Raw genomic sequence first — 18,352 nt, forward strand, 5'->3', positions numbered from 1 at the left:
AGTGCATGCAAAGAATAACCTATGAGTCAAAAGGCAGGATATTGAAATATTTTTAGGTTTCCTTTACTCACTAACAAGGCACTGATGAGGCCAGACTTTGGCCTTTACCTGTGCCTGTCATCAAGAAGACGTCCCTACCTCTCAGTCGGGTAAGCATAATCAATGTTGTTGACCAGGAAGATATGTAACCAAAATATCGTAACAATAACCTTCCTCTTTTTGCTCTGCTGTAGGACATAATGATTACATCTGTCCAGCTACAAATCAGTGTACAATAGATAAGAACCGGCGCAAAAGCTGCCAGGCCTGTCGACTTCGGAAGTGCTATGAAGTGGGAATGGTGAAGTGTGGTGAGTGTTCCCTTCCTCTTTGATCATATGTGGGCCATGCAGAACGCTAGCAGGACGTGTAGCCTGGATGAGGAGAGATGTAGGACTTGGTAATTAATTATCTCCAAGTGTCAGTAAGCTGTCACCTTGGAGGGGGCATTGACTTATTCCCTTGAACTGCAAAGGACAGAGCTGGGTGAGTGGGAGCAAGTTACAGGAGGCAGGTTTTGGCCCAATATAGGGAAGGACTATCTACCTACAATTCAGGTGGTCTGAAAACACAATAGGCTGCAGCATGAATTAGGGAACGCTAGCCACTGAAGTGCTCAAATGGGCTAGATGACCATCTGCCTGAGGCCTTGAAAAATATAAAGGTGAAGGTCTGGTAAATGTTCACAGTTAAAGCTGTGATAAGAAAGTAGCACATCTTGTGGGTTACTTGGGTGGCTTGGATAGACTCAGGCCTATCCCTCCGATAGCTTTGTAGAAGTGAAAGAAAAAATACATAGGAGTCATAAACATAGTAGAACTATGGAAAGTACACAGAGCATAGATTTCATTCCATGACAATATGTATGTGTGCCTATACCTGCGTAAATATATATATATATATATATATATATATATATATATATATATATATATATATATATATATATGCACACACACACCTACATACATGAAAAAACAAAGGAAAGTGAGCACAAACTCACAGTGATACCTACACCATGCTCTCTTCACTTGGATAACTTTTGATTCATTGGACAGTACACACTTGCTTGTTTCTATATACTCATACCAGCTCTGCCTGTACTTTTCTAATTCTTCTGCGAGCCTAAGTTTTGCCTGTGATTAATTGTAATTTTTCTCTTTGTAACTATTAAAAAATTTTAAAACAAAACACTTTCTCTTTTTTCCTGGCAATTTCTTAATAGCTCTCTCTTCAGCATTCTCTGTCCATTTTCTTTTCTCCGTATGGACAATAGATAAGACCCCTCACCTAGGTCAGAGTTATAGCAGAAGTTCTCTTAATTTGATCACAGTTCTCTGGCTTCCTAGAATCACTGACGCTTTCCATTTCTTGTGTGCAGCACCCTGCCAGTGCCTGCGACCTCCCAGTGTGCACTGGAACATTTCTGCTCCTGCCACTTCAGTTAGACTCGTATCCTTAGCAGTAACCAGTGGGCTCCTTCCCAAACCTGTTTCTACTCATTGCAATTGTTAAATTATAGAATCTAATTAAAATGTCTGCAGACATAGGAAATATGAGTAGGAAAACACAGTTGTTTCTGTGACAGCTTTGAATAAAGTTATAAAGGACCAATAGCTGTTGTGTTAGGTATGGGTGAGATTGGGAGTGGGAATCACAGACCTAGAAAGATTCTGAGTTCAGATTGCTTTATGAGTTCTTAAGGTCTTGCTGTTTTACAGAAGCTGAAACTGCAAACCCAGAGACAATGTATCATGGGTGTGGTTTATGCAGGAAAGTTAACATCTGATTTAATTGGCAGAGGTGCTTAAGGGGAAAGTCTTGCTCTCTGACAAAAGATTGTAAATAAATGTTTCACGTTTTAAAACAATATTTTAAAGTGAGTATGTATTTTTTTTAAAAGATGATTTACAATTGAATCTTAGGAGAACAACACTTTTATTATTATAGGATCTGCTGGGTGGCTGTAGCCTGGTGGTTTAGGACCAGGGCAGCTGCACGTGTACGCTCCGCCTGTAGGGGGCAGTGTATGTGATAGGGAGACTAGGACTGGATTACCATACACTGAATCGCATTTTGTGTCTCATCACTTCTTGCTGTGACTAGGCTCAAATGACTTGACCTTTGCTGGCCCTCGGTTTTCTTATCTCTGTAAATGGAGATGCCTGCTTCATTGTGTTTTGTGAGGAATATATATGAAAACATATATAAAGACCTAGCACAGTGTCTGGCATTAAATTATAGTTTTCCTTTCTCTCTCCCTCATTGAAAATCTCGTAAGTTGTGGGTTTGATATAATACAGTATCATGAGGCAGAGTACAGAATTGTATGTAGTTAAAAACTCTTTCATGGAAAAGGGAATGAGAGAAAAGGGTCACTGAATTTGGCCAAAAAGGCACTGGATTAGGGCTTTCTAAGAAAAAAATATTTTATTACCTTTGGAGATTACAGAAGAAATGAGATGGGTTAATATGCAAACAGTTGGATATTTAGCCTTTCACTGGCCACAGACAAACACCATTAGGAGTGAATTTTCTTAACTATGTTTCCCTCCTTTCCCAGCACTCTTCTCACCTGCCCTCCCCGCAAACCCTCTATCCACATTCTTCCTTCCGTCCCGTCTCAGAGGAATAGGGATGCTACCTGCGTTCTGGATGCTCCTGCACCACTCCACTTTCCATTTTTATTCAGAAGTTATGTCTCTTCTGTTATCATTTTTTTTTCTGTATTTCCAGTTTTGTCTTTTCTACTGAGGTATTCTTATGGTTGTTTACATGGCAGGAGGGTACCCACCCAGACCAACTTCAGGGATAAGGCTTTATTATAAGGACGTCCTGAAATGTAAAAGCCAAGAAAACAATCTGAATAGCCATGTATTTGTCTGTATCTCCGTGTTGAGATGATAGTTCAGCATCTTTCAGTAGCCATCTCTTTATTTACCTGCATACAAGTGGATACACATAAAAGGGATTTGATAGGGAGGTGGGATAAAATAGTGGTGAAAAGCACCAGCTTTGGATTCAGACTACAGATTGGGTTTGGATCCTGCTTCTGCTATTTTCTAACTTTTCTACCTTGGGGAAGTTATTTGAGCTCTCTGTGCCTGGTCTCTCCTCTATACACTGGAGATAGTAACAGCACCTATCCTCTAGGATGGTAGCAGAATGGCACAATCTGTGTACAATACATAATGTCTGACACATAGAAGCTTCCGATAGATGTTAGTTGCCATTATTATCATTTACCATTGCTGTAGTCATCACCATCTTTTCCCTGGGGCACTTTCTAGTATGCAGCACTCCTATTTAGTAGAGTTTCTCATTAAACTCACTCAGAGGCACATTGAGTGACTCTGCCTGGATTACGGGGGTGTCACAGTCATGACACTAGAAATGTCCTTGATAGAAAAATGTGAGTACTTTGTCAAGGGCTTCATTTTATTAATCCTAGAACCCCAGAACTCAGTATAGGGCCTAATACATAGTGCTTTGTCAGTGATAATTGGTCAAAGAAATTCGAATGTATGGATTCAAAACCTTTCACTATGTTTGTAAACCTGTTTTGTAAACTCCTTGTATACAAAAGAGATGTGTGATCAGAAAGGTGCTTTCCTAAACCATACATTTTGTTCCATTTTACCATGGGGGTGTAATCAATATTGCCTATCTATAAAATGAATATTGCCTGACTAATAAATGAATTATGTTTTAGGATTTTAGTTTTTTTAGTAATAAATTTGACTCAAATATCCACGGATAGATAGAGCCCTTCCTTCTAGTGCAGTTAGCTATGGATAAGGGGAAATTCAAATAAATTTTCTTGGGAGCAAATAATTTAAATTTTCTCATACTTCCTAATTAACATACATATGTATATATTTAATGTGGGCAATTGAATTTAATGAACAATACAATGGTGGGAGTATAGAAACTAGGCATTTTGCAGATTTTAACTTTTAGATGATTTTTTAGGGAAAATTTATATAAAAGTTGTACCCACCTAATGACATCCTGACTTATAACACGTCTTAATTTTCATTTTACATTGGTCTTTAACCAGTGGATCTTTAGAAACATTTTTGTGTTCAAATCTATAGGGGTTTGGAAGTTATGTTTTTATTGTTGATTTGTTTTTACTGTGTTGTTGTCAGAGAGTATGATCTACACGATATCATTTTTAGTTAAGATTTTATTCATGATCCAGTATGTGCTAATTTTTGCAAATATCTGTGAGATCAACCTTGTTTGTTGTGCTGTTCAAATTTTCTTAATTCTGACTTTTCTCCTAACTTTTTGCTCAGTTGCTGAGAAAGATATATTAAAATATTCCATTATAATATTGGTATATTTGTCAATTTCTCTTTTTCTTTCAATCACTTTTTGGTGTTATGTTTGTAGACTGCTTTTGTTGTTGTTTTGATGTGTATGAGTTTTGAATTATTTATCTTCCATTTATAATCTACTGACGATCTTCTTTATTGCTAATGATTTTTTAAGTTTATATTGTCTGATATTGACAGACTAATTCTAATTTATTTGGTTAAGTTTTGCCTATTACATCCTTCTCTGTCCCTTTACTTTCAGGTTTTTTTGCATGTTAGATATATCTCTTATAGGCAGTCTATGTGTAGGTTAAAAATATGTATGATGTCAGACTTGCTCTTAACTGATGACTCTAACTACTTATGTTTATTATTATCACTAACATTTGGGTTCTTTTCTGTCATCTTATTTTGTGCTCTTAAAAAATTCATCATGTATTTTCTACTGTTTTTCCTTTTTGGAGTTGATCACATTTTTTCCCCCTCTTCTATTAGAAGTCATATTTTCTGTTTCAACTCTTTTAGTGACAACATTTCTATTTTTAACATATATTCTTGATCAATTTGAGAGTTCAGGCCTCTCTAATAGAAATTTCCTAGCCCAAATAAAGAATTTTAGAAAATTCTAACAAAAATCATTCCTTGCTCATCTTACGTGTAATTGTCTGGTATTTTGGTTCTACTTTGTTTCTCTACCTCCAAAAATTGATTATTATTATTTTATTCATTCAGTGCTTTTTAGATTTAATCTCATACTTACCAATTTATTTTCTTACCATTGTTTCTTGAATCTCATTGCTTCCTTCTGGTTCATTTCTCTCCATCCCAAACAACACAGTATAGTATTAGGTTGGTGCAAAAGTAATTGCAGTTTAAAAGATTAAAAATCACAAAAACTGTAATTATGTTTGCACCAACCTAATAGTTAGTTCAAAGGGGCTGTGAGTGATATATCTTCTCAATCTTTCTTTAAATGAAAATGTCTTTCATTTATCCTCACTCTTAAATGATAGTTTAGCTGGGACTATAATTCTAAATTGAAGGGTTGTCCCCTCTGCCACCATCTTAAAGCCATTATCCTATTGTGTTCTTCTCCAAAAACCTACTGTAACTGAAACATTTTAATACCAGCACAGAAATAGAAATAGATTTATAAAACAGAGTAGAGAATCCAGAAGAACACACTTTTATATACTATTATTTATTAAATGGCAAGGCATTTTATAAAAGAAATCAATGGAAAAAATTTATTCAATAAATAGTATTGGGAAAATTGTACATCCATTTGGAAAAAACATAACATGAAGTATCAATATGACATGATACAAACATACATGAAACTCCAAATAGATTTGAATTGCAAAGTGCTTACAGAGATACAGGAAAATATTTGTATAATTTTGATGTGAAACAAAAACATAGATTTTGACTATATACTAAAGCTTTTTATGACAAAAGACACCATGAGGAAATTTAAAAGATATATAAGGCAAATACTGCATATAACAAAAATTATCTATTTTTAGTCAACCATGCTAGTAATTAAAAAAATACAAAGTAAAATGAGGTTGTTTAGTCACCTGTCAGATTATCAAAGATTAAAAATGATCTTTAATGCCCAATGGTGTTATGAGAAAATAGGTAAACCTCAAAGTATTATTTAGATTATACATTTAAAAATACTTTTGGAGGGTAATCTGTCAATATGTCTCAAAATTTTGAATGTATATATGCCTTGGTTCAGCAACTTCTTTGAATTTATTATAAGGAAGTAGTAATTGGATACATGTACAAAGATGCATTTTCATTGTAATATTTATAGTAGCAAAGAAATTAGAAACAACCTAGATTTCAGTCCACAGAGGACACTTTAAATAAGTGATGCTGTATCATAGAACAGAATGTTATATAGATTTTTAGACTATTTTAAATGGTACATTTTTTAATAAAAAGAAAAAGCAAGTTATAAAACAGTATGTATACTATGATCCTAATTTTGTATATAAAATGTGGAAAAGTAAAAAAGCAATAAAAATCTGAAAGAATTTATGCCAAAATTTGTGCTTTTCTGTATTTCCCAGATTTTTTTCAATTGCCAGTTAGCTCAGTTGGTTAGAGTGTGGTGCTAATAACACCAAGGTTGCTGGTTTGATCCCTGCATGGGCTACTGTGAGCTGTGCTCTCTTTAAAAAAAAAAAAATAAAAAAAAAATAATAATAATAATTTATTATTTCAAATATACTTATTTGTGTATATAAAAAGAATATACACACATAAACATTTTAAGAATATAGTATAAAAGTGTGTTATTTGGTAACTGTTTGGAAATATCAATGTCCATTTCCTAACTTTTCCCCATCTTCTGCCTGAAGAAAATTCATAATTTCATGGTTTGGAAACTGAGCACTCTTTGAAAGAGAAATGGATTTACTATCCATAGATTACCTTGAAATGGGGACCCTAAGATCATTTGGGCTATTGTCCATAAAGAGTCATATTATTGATTTGTGGATACAGTCACAAATGTAATAATCTTTGGTACATGCCCCACAGGCTCCAGAAAATAAATCAGTTTTCTGTTTCTCAGACACATTCTGAGACTAGACTCAGGTCTCACAATGACATCATTGCTTCATTTTTACCCTGGTGACTCAGGGAACTTGAATGCTAGGTTGGGGGGAAGGGACGGGGAAATACTGTGTTGTTATCATCTCTCCACTTTAGGCTCCCGGAGAGAAAGGTGCGGGTACCGCATAGTACGGAGGCAGAGAAATTCCGAGGAGCAGCTGCACTGCCTGAGCAGAGCCAAGAAAAACGGTGGACACGTGAGCCGAGTGCAGGAGCTGCTGCTGAGCGCCCTGAGCCCAGAGCAGCTGGTGCTCACGCTCCTGGAGGCGGAGCCGCCCAACGTGCTGGTCAGCCGCCCCAACACACCTTTCACCGAGTCCTCCATGATGATGTCCCTGACCAAGCTGGCGGACAAGGAACTGGTGCACATGATCAGCTGGGCCAAGAAAATTCCGGGTAGGGCTTTCTGGGTCTTAGGTCCCCATTTATTTGGACAAAGGCCTCGCATTTACAGGGCAAGAATACAAAATGGAGATCCACAAAAGATGTCTGTGTATTTAACAGTTTGATTTATAACCTTTAAGTGAAATATGTGCTTTCTTCCTATCTAGTGTATACCGTCCACACGTCCTGGATGGTCAGGCCCCGATTTAGAATTCTTGGACTCCTCTGAGTTCTGTACCAGCCATGGCAGTGCAGCAAGAGTTGTATATGGCAGAGCGGCATTTAGTCCCAGCTCTGTTCTCCCCCACACCCCCAGATCCATCCCACACAGCCTTGTGTTCACCCCATCCTGCATGTCCACATGTCCTGCACACACTAGCCGTGGGTCACCTCTCATCCCTGGTCTGGGAGGATGAACCTGGAAAAAGACCCAACCAGGCTCTGGAAGTGGGCTTGGGCCCATCTGGGCAGGAAATTCAAGGGTTCTCGGACCTGGAACATGGTCTAAAAGGCAGGGATTGGGGGTCCACATTGACCAGTCTCCTGACTGTGGACTTTTCACCTTGAGAGGAGGGGTGTAGGCAGGTTGGGGTGGGGGTGGGATGCAGTATGATCAGTATGAAAGTGAAAGGTTTGTCAGATGCTAAATAGGAATTTGTAAGCTATTGTTCTAATAGAGAAAAATTCAGTATGTACGTGAATGAAGATATATTGACAAATAGAGGTAATCAGCAGCTGAAGTAACATGAATCATCAATAAACCTGAAATGCCATCAAGTTAAAAATGGGTTAGATGATTCACAAGTCATCATTTGGAACCTGCATTTTCCAAGCTGTAATGTGATCATTTCCCCAGGCCAGTGTGTGATATGTACCTAAAGTACTGCACTGTGCTAAAATTGTCACCTAATTATTGTTTGAACTGCTGTTTCAGTGAAAGAGTGAATTTCGGCTTCTAACTTAGAATGGCAGCAAACCATCATCCTCCTGAAAGGGCTTCCCCATGCACACTGTGCAGTTTTCTGAGATATGAGATCTCTGTCCAAGTGCTAAGCCACAAGGGACAGCTCCCGTGGCCTGGGGGTGGGGGTGGGGGTGGGGGCAGCAACTGCATTAGGCAAATTGTAAAGCTTGGGAGGGAGGGAGAAGTTGGGTGAAGAGCAGTTGGAAGGTTAAGAGTTGTGGGAATCAGGCCTGGGCTAATATTAATAGTATCTTTCAGGGTCGTTTGTTGGCTTCTGAGCTGCCTGAGGATTTTCTGGTTTCCGGGTCTGTTCTGATAGACTAGCACCCTCACCTTTGCCAGAATTATATTTACTTTCTCTGCTTTTTCCCATAGAAGACAATACCAATGCATTTTCCTCTAGTGTTTGCTCTGCAAGTATTCCAGACACGATTTTTTCAGGATCCCACATAGGGAATGGTGGTGAAACTGATTATTGCTGAGAGCTGTGCAGCTTCTTTGTGCCATAACAAAATCGAATTCTAAAGTTGCATTCAGCCCTCTTTAAGCCTGGTATTTTGAAAAGTTTCAGAAAACTTAGGTGTTGTATGGAGATGTGATCCCTCTCCCCTCAGCGAATATAGTCATTGTCCAAACCAAAAAAAATATTAAAATATCACCTAGCCTTGATCTTGTTGAATATTTACAAGTATGAAGAGTTTGGTCTGCCTTGGTAGGCTTATTGTCTATAACTGTGGGTGAGATTGGAATGTGTACACATATTAGGAAACTGAATTGAGCCTAGGATGTGGCTTTGGAAAGGATTAATCCATCTTTCCATTCATTACTCCATTAATTCTCCTCTGCAGATTTGCATTATAAATTGTTCAAAGAATCAAACCACATGGGCTCTCTGTGCCATAGTCACCTCATCTGTATAGTGAAGATGATGAGAGATCCTCTCTGTGGGAAATTCTCAGAGGCAGGCATTGTTACCCTTATATTTCCTATAAGAAAACAAAGACTTAAAAAGATATTAAGTAACTTGGTAGGAAAAGGCTGAACTGGGATTCTTAGTGGAGTCCATTTCACTCCAAGGCTGTGTGTTTGGTGACCGTGTTTATATTATACTGCCTCCTCCTTTTATCATGATTTGTGGAAAAAGCACCAGAGATCTCTGCTTTACTTTTGAAGCATTCACCTCCCTAGAGATTACCTGTTTTGTTTCCAATTCTTTGACCAATGCATGCTATTAGGCTATATCAGGCTGTCGGAAGCTGCTTCAGTTGTTAAATTTGCTCTTCAGGAAGAAGAGTGATTTTAACCCTGGGTGGGCAGTTTTAAGCAATCAGAGAAATTCTTTTAGGTGAAGCCTTGATTTCCTTCAGGGGCTGGCCCTGCTCTTTCTGCACGCACCTTCCCCCCCACCCCCCCAGCCCCAGCCCCAGTCATGGACTGGGCCAGACAGGCAGTCCCTCAGGCTGACATCCCAGCAGTGGAGAGCAAGTATTAGGATATAACTAACAACAATTGGTTCCAGCTTTCTGTTCTTCACCAGCATCTGTCTGGGGAGCTGTATAAGCCCAGGTAACAGTTCTTCACAAATTCTCCATCGAGTATACTTGTCTCTAGAAGTGGTCCAAGACTGGAAATTGTGAGTTGCACACCTTAAGTTCAAAATTTTCTTCCTTTGGTCAGCATTTAACCCCATCTTTAAAATATCGATTGTTTCCTTACATTGTGTTTTGACAGCTTTTGAAAACTTGCCCTTGTGTTTCTGCAGAAACAGGGAGCCGAGGAGGAGGGCGGGCCTGTCTCACAGCCTCTTGCTTTCCTCAGGCTTTGTGGAGCTCAGCCTGTACGACCAAGTACGGCTCTTGGAGAGCTGCTGGATGGAGGTGCTGATGGTAGGGTTGATGTGGCGCTCCATCGACCACCCTGGCAAGCTCATCTTTGCTCCAGACCTCGTTCTGGACAGGTGAGAGAAAGATGCATGGTGTTACTTCTCCGATTGTTTGAATGAGTGGGAATCAAGTCCTGGGTGCTGCAATTCAAACCTCACACCTAAAAGGGCAATTAAAAGGGTGATAATGTCAGGAGTTCCTTCACTGGGTCAACAAGTAGAGCCTGGGTACAAGGTTTCAGTGTCCTGTGACTCATTCTTCTTTTCTTTTTCTTTTTTTTTTTTAAGTTCAGGTATACAAAACAGTGTAATAGTTAGAGATGTATATCCCTCATAAAGTGATAACCCCTCTCCCCCAACCTACTACCCCTCTGACATGGTATATAGCTGTTACAGTTCCACTGACTCTATTCCCTATGCTGTACTCCACATCCTGTGACTATATATATATAGATATAAAATTATAGTTGCCATTCATTATTATTCAGCTTCAGGTGTACAGCGCAGTGATCAGGCACCTATACCGTCCATGAAGTGGTCTCCCTAATAAGACAAATGTCCATCGGATACCCTATAAAATCTTCACAACATTATTGATTATATTCCCCAAACTGACTTTACAACGTTATTGATTATATTCCCCAAACTGCCACTTATCTCTGTGGCCATCTTGTGGTTGCCAGTTGTGTTTCTAATCCCCTCACCTTCCCCCTCATCCTTACCCCTCTTCCCATCTAGCAACGCTCAGTTTTTCTTCTATGTCTCTGAGACTGTTTCTGATTAGTTTGTTCATTTATTCTATTCTTAGATTCCACATATAAGTGAGATCATATGGAATTTGCTGTGACTCATTCTTACCTGCAGTGCAGCAGCAGTAACAGGGGCCTATACCCTACAGGGTCTCAGGCCACCAGTTGTATCAGTCAGCTCAGATTTTTCTGCATTAAAAACTCAATTTTCACCTAGGATAATGTTCTCAGAGGGTTATAAATGTGTAAGTATTACATTGTTTTGTGCACCTGAAACTAAAAACAAAACAAAACAAAACAAACATCCATTTTCATGTTATAATTTTAAGGGGTCCTGCTGTTCTTTCCACCTATCAGGACCAACTACATCATCAACTATGTGGACAAGTGATAAAAACCTTACAAACCTGCCAGGTATTTTAATGTGCTTTCACTCATTCTAATTGCATGTAGTATATAGCATTTTTAGCAATAGCCGTGGAAGGAATGGTCATTAAAACCAGGCGCAAGTTAATGGAAATTGGGGAATGATAGTGCTAATCACATAACTTGGCTGCATTTAGTTTTCTTTTAAAGATGGCACAGAAAAGGAGCCAATTTTTAATTAATTTCGGTAAACTATTTATGAAGGGAAAGCTGGAATATACAACGCTCAAGCTTTTTAGTAGGAAAAGTAAAATACTTTCATGGTGTAAATTTGAGCAGTTTGAAGGTCTCCATGGCAACTGATGTCCATATTCCTTATTCTGAAAAAGTTCTAGTGTTGAATGTTCAGGATGTTTGACTCTGCACAGAGTAGAAGGACGCCTAGTGCTATGAGTGGAAAGTGTCTGTCCCAATTGTTGGTATTACCTCTTCAGATTATCAGGTGACCCCTATGCACAAGTTACGTAGATGAAAAGTAACCCTAAGGTTTTAGCACCCATTTTGCCCGGTGTGGATGGCAATGTGGACAAAGAGTACCATTCTATATAACGGAGGTATTTTGGTGGACAGCAGAGCCTTTGGGAACAGCTGGAGCATGGGTTGTGGCTCGAGAAGAGCAAGCACAGGTGATAAAATAAAGGGAGTTTCTGGAAGCCTAGGGCAGGTAGGACCCTCAGGACCCTCCGGTAACAATTGAAATAGCTAACTTGTTGGCTTGTATGTGCCAGGCACCATCTTTTGCTGTGTGTTCAGTCATTTCATTTCAACAGCTCTTTATGAGTAAGCACCATTATTATCGGACATGGGAATGGGAGGATAGGTAACTTGCCGACAGTTACAGGAAGTGTGGGGCTGGACTTGGAGTTCTGGCTGTGAAGTCCAGGCTCTTAACTACAATCGTACATGCTCTCGGCGAGCTAGAGAACTGGAGGGGCAAAGAGGACGAGGCTAAAAGGCAAACTTATTTTCTACTTTATTCTTCTGTCTTAGAGCAACAATGTTTATTCTCTGCCCACTTCAGTCATCCCATGGTGGTACTGTGTTACCAGGTGGGCTGAATATGCGCCCAGTTAGGGCATTGCTCTTGTTCATTCATTTACTTACATGCCGGCTGGGGTTAAAGCCACATTCCTTCTCTCTCTGTCTCTCTGTCTCTGCCTCTCTCTCACACATGCACACACACATGTATGTGCACACACACAAATATGCACACATAATTCTCCTACAAGGGAGTGCTAAGAAGTGCCATCCCTTGATGGACCAATAAATTTACGGACATTGGGATTAAGTTGTTTTACTTTTTGTCTTGATTTCTAAATTGATGCTACATTTAGTGTTTATTTTTAGTGACTGTTTTCATTCTTGGTTTTTAGTACAATTAACTCTCCTTTTTCTGTAGTTTCTTTAACTCCTGTAAGTATGTGTGTATCAATTGACACAAATCCCATGTAAATTTTAGGCCTACTGTTCGGTTAAGTAATGGAAGAAAAAAGTCATGTTTCTTACAATCTATTTTAAATGCATTCACATTACTCTTTAAAAATATTCGAAAGTATTATGTTTTACAACATATAAATCTAGTATATTGATTGACTATAGAAGAGGAGTTCTTGGGAACTGTAAATGCAGGCATTAAGCAGGCATTTATTTTGGAGTGCCTACTGGCGGTTATTTTTTGTTAACAATTCCTATTACTGTTTTAACACATTAACTCTGTAAAGTAGAATTTCAAATCTAAGATTTTTAGTGCATCTATTATATACAGATAAATATATTTTTATGTAATGGGTATATTTTGCGGGGAGTTGTTTATGAAAAAATGTTCAAAATGTTACTTATTCAGAAAGTCATGGATCATGCATCATAAATAAATTTTATGAATCTTTTTTTTGCAACGTGAATAATTTTCACATTACTTGAAAATAACTGTCTTTTGGTGGATTGTCCTATCAGAGTTCCTTCAATTAGTGATATGACCATATAAGCAGTGAATACAACTAAATTTGCCAATTTGTGGAGACTGAGACTATAATGTTTCCCTTTATTCTTGTTGAGGCTTCTGCAGCGAGAAAACTTGAACCTACTGAGGATGAAAGGAAAATCTGGTTCTCTCACCTTATTTTTAACAAGGTAGTTCTTCTTTTAATAGCCACTAGAATCACAAACTGAGGTGAAGACCTACAACAGAATCTGAGCTTCTACTTGCTCAAAAAAATCACATATGTGAAGACATATGGTTTCCTTAGCATCAACAGGAGACTGTCTAATGTTAAATGTTATTAAAACAGCCGAGGAGTTTAAATCTGGGATTGGACCCCACTATGGATATTTATGGAGTTCCATGGAATCATATAGGTAATTGTGAATGTACCGAGTTGGCATTCACGCTAGTAGTTATTTGTATAGTGAATGTTCTTCAAGATATCCACCGAACTTTCACTTCTAAATTTCCAATTCACTTTTGTACTCAGATCATTTTCATCCGAGTTCAATCTTGGAGTCCTTTCCATGTGCTAACCCTTGAGCCCTCCAGCCCCATTGCCACCGACACAGAGGTAACCTGTGGTCTGTAGCCAGTTGTGTGCTGCCAGTGGACATATATGTAGGTACGAAATAGTGTACCTCAAAGTGAGGCTCACTCATTCAACAGTTTGTCCTTGGTATCAAATAAAATATTTTTCTTTTATAAGAGGTGGTCGTCAAATAATAAGATAGTCCACATGAAACTACTAATTTTATTTTTATTTAAAACTAGTTTATGGACAAATGGTGTGCAAAAGAAAATTTCCATGAGTAGGTTGGTTTAATTGATATATTGTTTTACTATTTTAACAGTCAACTTGTATACCCTCTATCTTGAATTCAAATCTTTTAATTCTGTCCTAATTTCTTAATCATAATTCGGTGTCAATCCATAGTTACAAAATAAATGGAATAGAGGTAATTATATGTTACTTTAAAGTCCTTTACTCTGTTCTATGTAACTCATTTTAAAGTAAAAGTTCATTAGGGTGTCATTTATGAGGTATTGTACCTTATTGCCCCTACATTTCTCATTTATTTTCTTAAAGTGTATTTGGTTTCTACAGCCTGTGATATAAATAAAAATATTCTAACCTTGCCACCCCTTGGATGAAATGGTTGGCTCTCATAGCTGCTAGAGAAAGCAATCAGACCTAGTTCTTTAGAGCTGGTTTAGAAATTTACTTTTTCCATGAGGTACACATCTTCTGATTACTGTAAATTACAGCATCTATTGGGACTTAAGATGCCCTAGAATGTAAACGCTCCTTCCATTTTTGAAATATGAATTTGCATTACAAATGGCATGTGTTTTAATGACGAAATTGTACTAATTTCAATGTTTAGGGACATGTTCTTAGTCACAGGTGGCAACTTCTATAAAATAGGATTGATTTCAGATGGGTCCACTTATTATACGACTTGATACGTGTGTGTCTGTATTTGTGTGTGCACGCGCATCATCTAACCTCTGATTTAGTCTCGCAGAAGAGTAGAGAACCCATTATTAAACCATCAATGCAGACTTGGTAGATTTCTTGTTTTTGTCCCCAGAGATATTTTAAAACCAGCTTTTCTCAGGATCAAATGTCCTCAAGCCCAACAATTACAATTTCCAATAATGACTTGTCTCAAGGCATTTGATGATGTGGCATGAGGGGCATTCAGTGAACAAGTATTTCCTGTGCTTCTGCTCTGTGCAGGGCATGCATCATCCTTACTGGTCGCTTGCAGCAGGCTGCCTGGGAAAGCCCAGAGCAGACGAGGTGGGAGGATGGCTCATGGGGAGAGTTGGGGTTGCCTACAGATTCTGGAATCCTGTGTGCAGGGCTCTGATTCCCCCGTATGAGTGACTTCTAGGAGAGCACTAATGTTTTATCACTTAACGTGTGTACTCTCAGAAAACCTCAACTGGTTGCAGAAGTTACCATGCTTTTTTGCCAAAATGAGCAGTTTGCATGCTTGTAGCTTTGTGTCTGTCTGCAAGGGTGCGAATGCTGTGGGATGCAGGATTCTGGTGAGCTGCTGTCCTGGCAGAGCACCAGATGGCTTAGGTTTCACCAGCTTTGGCGCCCACTGGTGTCAGTTCATTTGAATTCTACAGAGGCCCTTCCCCAACCACCACCACCACCACTGGAAGTGTCCTGGCTTGGGGTTAAAGGAAGCAGGAGGGGGGCCGCCAGTTCTTTGAAGATCTCAGGTCCCCTTCAGGGGCTGCTATGGAGACTAAACCTGATGCTCATAGGAACCCACTGCTGCCACCGTGGCCCTTGTGCGCTGCAGGCTTTTAGAAGCAAATGAAAGTTTTGTGGCAGAATCGTCTGACCAACAGCTCTTGTCAAGGGCTTCCAATAACTGTATAACTCATGATTCATAGAAATTTTTTGGGAGCAGTGAGGCAGAATAATGTGTGTCTGGCCGCAGTAAATTGAAGCTGATATTTTCTAGATACAGTTAAAGTAATTTACTTCAAAAGTATACTTAAAAATTCATTTCTATGAGGAGTGAGTGCTGACAAGAATTTTGATGATATGGTTCAAAGTTTGTCTAAAACTTTTGTTTAAAAATAATCTTTGGCAAGTCAAAAATTTCCATGTCTCTATTTCTACCTTCCTTTCCTGATCCTAATCCATCTTCTCTAATTGCGATTTCTTTGTATGTCCTATTAGCTTTTTTCCCCCCAAATTACATTTACCTGCCTCTTAATATCTAAATGATCACCAGGAAGTGGGAGTTAAGCCCTAGATATGAAGGATTATTTGTTTCTGGGATATTTGCTTCTTGCAATGGTCAGTATTCCTCGTGAGCACTTCAGAGTCTTCTCATGGGAATATGGACTGTCTCATTTTAGTAATACGTGTCCTATCTAGGGCTGGTTGGCTGAAATGGTGTAGATTATAAAAAAAAATGTTATTCCTCTAAGATACCATTTAGTGAACAGGTAGAAGGAAAATGTAGTTCCAATGCACACTTTTGCCTAAATAGTATTTATTCAAATGTTTACTTTAGGGATTTAAAGGAAATGCCCTGTCCTCTTTATAATGAAGATAATTCTACATACCAAGAGTGGTGTGGTCTCATCACCACCTTGTAATAGTTAAAGCATGAACCAAATGACATTTAAGATTAAAAAGAAAAGCGCTCCTTATTGCCTTTGATGGTTGCCTGAAGCTCTGTGCTTCTATAATTTCCCAATGAACTTTTGTAGGGATGAAGGGAAATGCGTGGAAGGAATTCTGGAAATCTTTGACATGCTCCTGGCAACAACTTCAAGGTTTCGTGAGTTGAAACTCCAACACAAAGAGTATCTCTGTGTCAAGGCCATGATCCTCCTGAACTCCAGTAAGTAACCGCACAGCTGGGCTGTGTTTTATGGGGGAGAGATGCTGTTTCTTGAACTGGCATGGCGTTAAGAAGACGATTGAACGTATTTCATTTAAAAAGGGAAAAATGCCTTTCTTTCTAACTTCTCTATTTCATTTTATAGAAATTTAAACTGTAGTTAACTTTTGGTAACTTGAATATAAATTGTTCCTTGGGTAAATTACTGATAGTAATTTAAAAAGTGGCTCAAGCCACTTTGCTGGAAAAGAGAAAAATGAACTTTAAAATGTTTACCTTTCAGCCTTTTTTCAATGTATATACAGACATTTTAAATGATTGACATGAATTTGTATTTATTGGTTCGGGTTCTGCTTTTACAGATTCATTCGTTCATTCATTGATTCATTCAGTAAAGACATTGAGAATATAGTCCTTCCTTCAAATAGCTCATAGTGGAGGGAGGGAGAGAGAAAAGAAATCATTATAAAGAACATCCCCAATGCTGTAATAAAGTGTGTGCAGAGCACTGTGGGAAAACAAAGAGAGGTGGTGGAGTGGCTGTAGAAGGGGGCGATATTTGAACGACTCTTTAGGGTTGGGCAGGTGTTAGCTGGGCAGGTGGAGGGAAGAGATGTAGTGGAATGAAAGCACATGGGTGAACAAGTCATGCAGTGGAAGAGCAGAGGGAGGGGACAGGGATGTAAAGCGCAGCACTGAAGACTACAGTGCATACCTCAGGTTGAGAACCACTGTCTGGGGCATCGGGCAGCCCTAGGAGAGGTTGAGGTAGGGGAGTAGCAGAGGCATTCTGAAAGTCACTCTGGCTTCCATTTGGAGGACTGACTGGAGATGGGAGAGACCAAGGCGGGGGGCCCAATCAGAGTCACGAGGGATCATGGGAGCCTGAACTAACTTGGCATGGAGGGGCCAAAGAGGAAGCAACCTGACTTGAGGGAAATGGGGAAGGTGTCTAAGAACTGTTTATGTTGTAGCTTTGCTGTTTTTTTCTTTATAAATAATACCTGGTTATTATAAACATTCTAACAAAAACGCAAACAGGGAAGAAAGTAAAAATCACTAGGAATTCCCCCACCCACCTCCAAGATAACCACCATAACTTTGATGACGATTCTGTAACAGTTCTCTTGAGACAGAGAGAGAGAGGGGGAAAAAAAGAGAGAGAGAAATGTACACACATGCTTATGGACGTAATTAACATAAGCAGCATAGCATCTTATATGAAACATTATAGATACTTTGGAAGAAGCTTTGCTTTGATCATTCTTTTTGCTTGACTTTGTTTTCCTAACACCAAGTAGTTAATCTTAATTAACAACCAGAGCGTGGACTTCATCCTTCTTCCGTCCTTTAATAATCACTTAAAATAATGCCTCACCTCTAATATATACACAGATAGGCTTTCCATTTTTTTAAAAAATTGGGACACTATGTTCAAATATTTCTCTGCATCTTGCTTCTTTACTTTTCAAAATACTGTGAAATCCCTTCAGGTCAACTAGGAGAGCTAACTTCTTTCAAGTGAAGGAAGGCATTGTCTAAATTGTTCAACCACTTCTTTAGCGATAGGTCTTTACTTAATATATAGTTCCTT

General features: G+C 38.7%; 1 protein-coding gene across 9 annotated transcripts in view; it reads left to right on the plus strand.

Moving 5' to 3' along the window:
- The window catches only part of ESR2 (estrogen receptor 2), a 54,961-nt gene that overhangs the window by 22,137 nt on the left and 14,472 nt on the right, over positions 1 to 18,352 (plus strand). For 8 of the 9 annotated variants that reach the window (XR_012494650.1, XR_002137489.2, XM_074327385.1 and 5 more), the window contains 4 exons: positions 234 to 350; positions 7,086 to 7,385; positions 10,156 to 10,294; positions 16,625 to 16,758. Coding sequence is in view for 7 of the 9 variants with exons in the window: in XM_074327385.1 (XP_074183486.1) it covers positions 234 to 350; positions 7,086 to 7,385; positions 10,156 to 10,294; positions 16,625 to 16,758 (690 nt within the window). In the remaining 2 variants the exon portion in view is untranslated. Of the gene's footprint in view, positions 1 to 233; positions 351 to 7,085; positions 7,386 to 10,155; positions 10,295 to 13,449; positions 13,525 to 16,624; positions 16,759 to 18,352 lie in introns of all 9 variants that reach the window. The other variant, XM_074327389.1, reaches the window with a different exon arrangement.

Source organism: Rhinolophus sinicus, linkage group LG03, assembly GCF_036562045.2.
Source record: "Rhinolophus sinicus isolate RSC01 linkage group LG03, ASM3656204v1, whole genome shotgun sequence".
Lineage (NCBI taxonomy): Eukaryota > Metazoa > Chordata > Mammalia > Chiroptera > Rhinolophidae > Rhinolophus > Rhinolophus sinicus.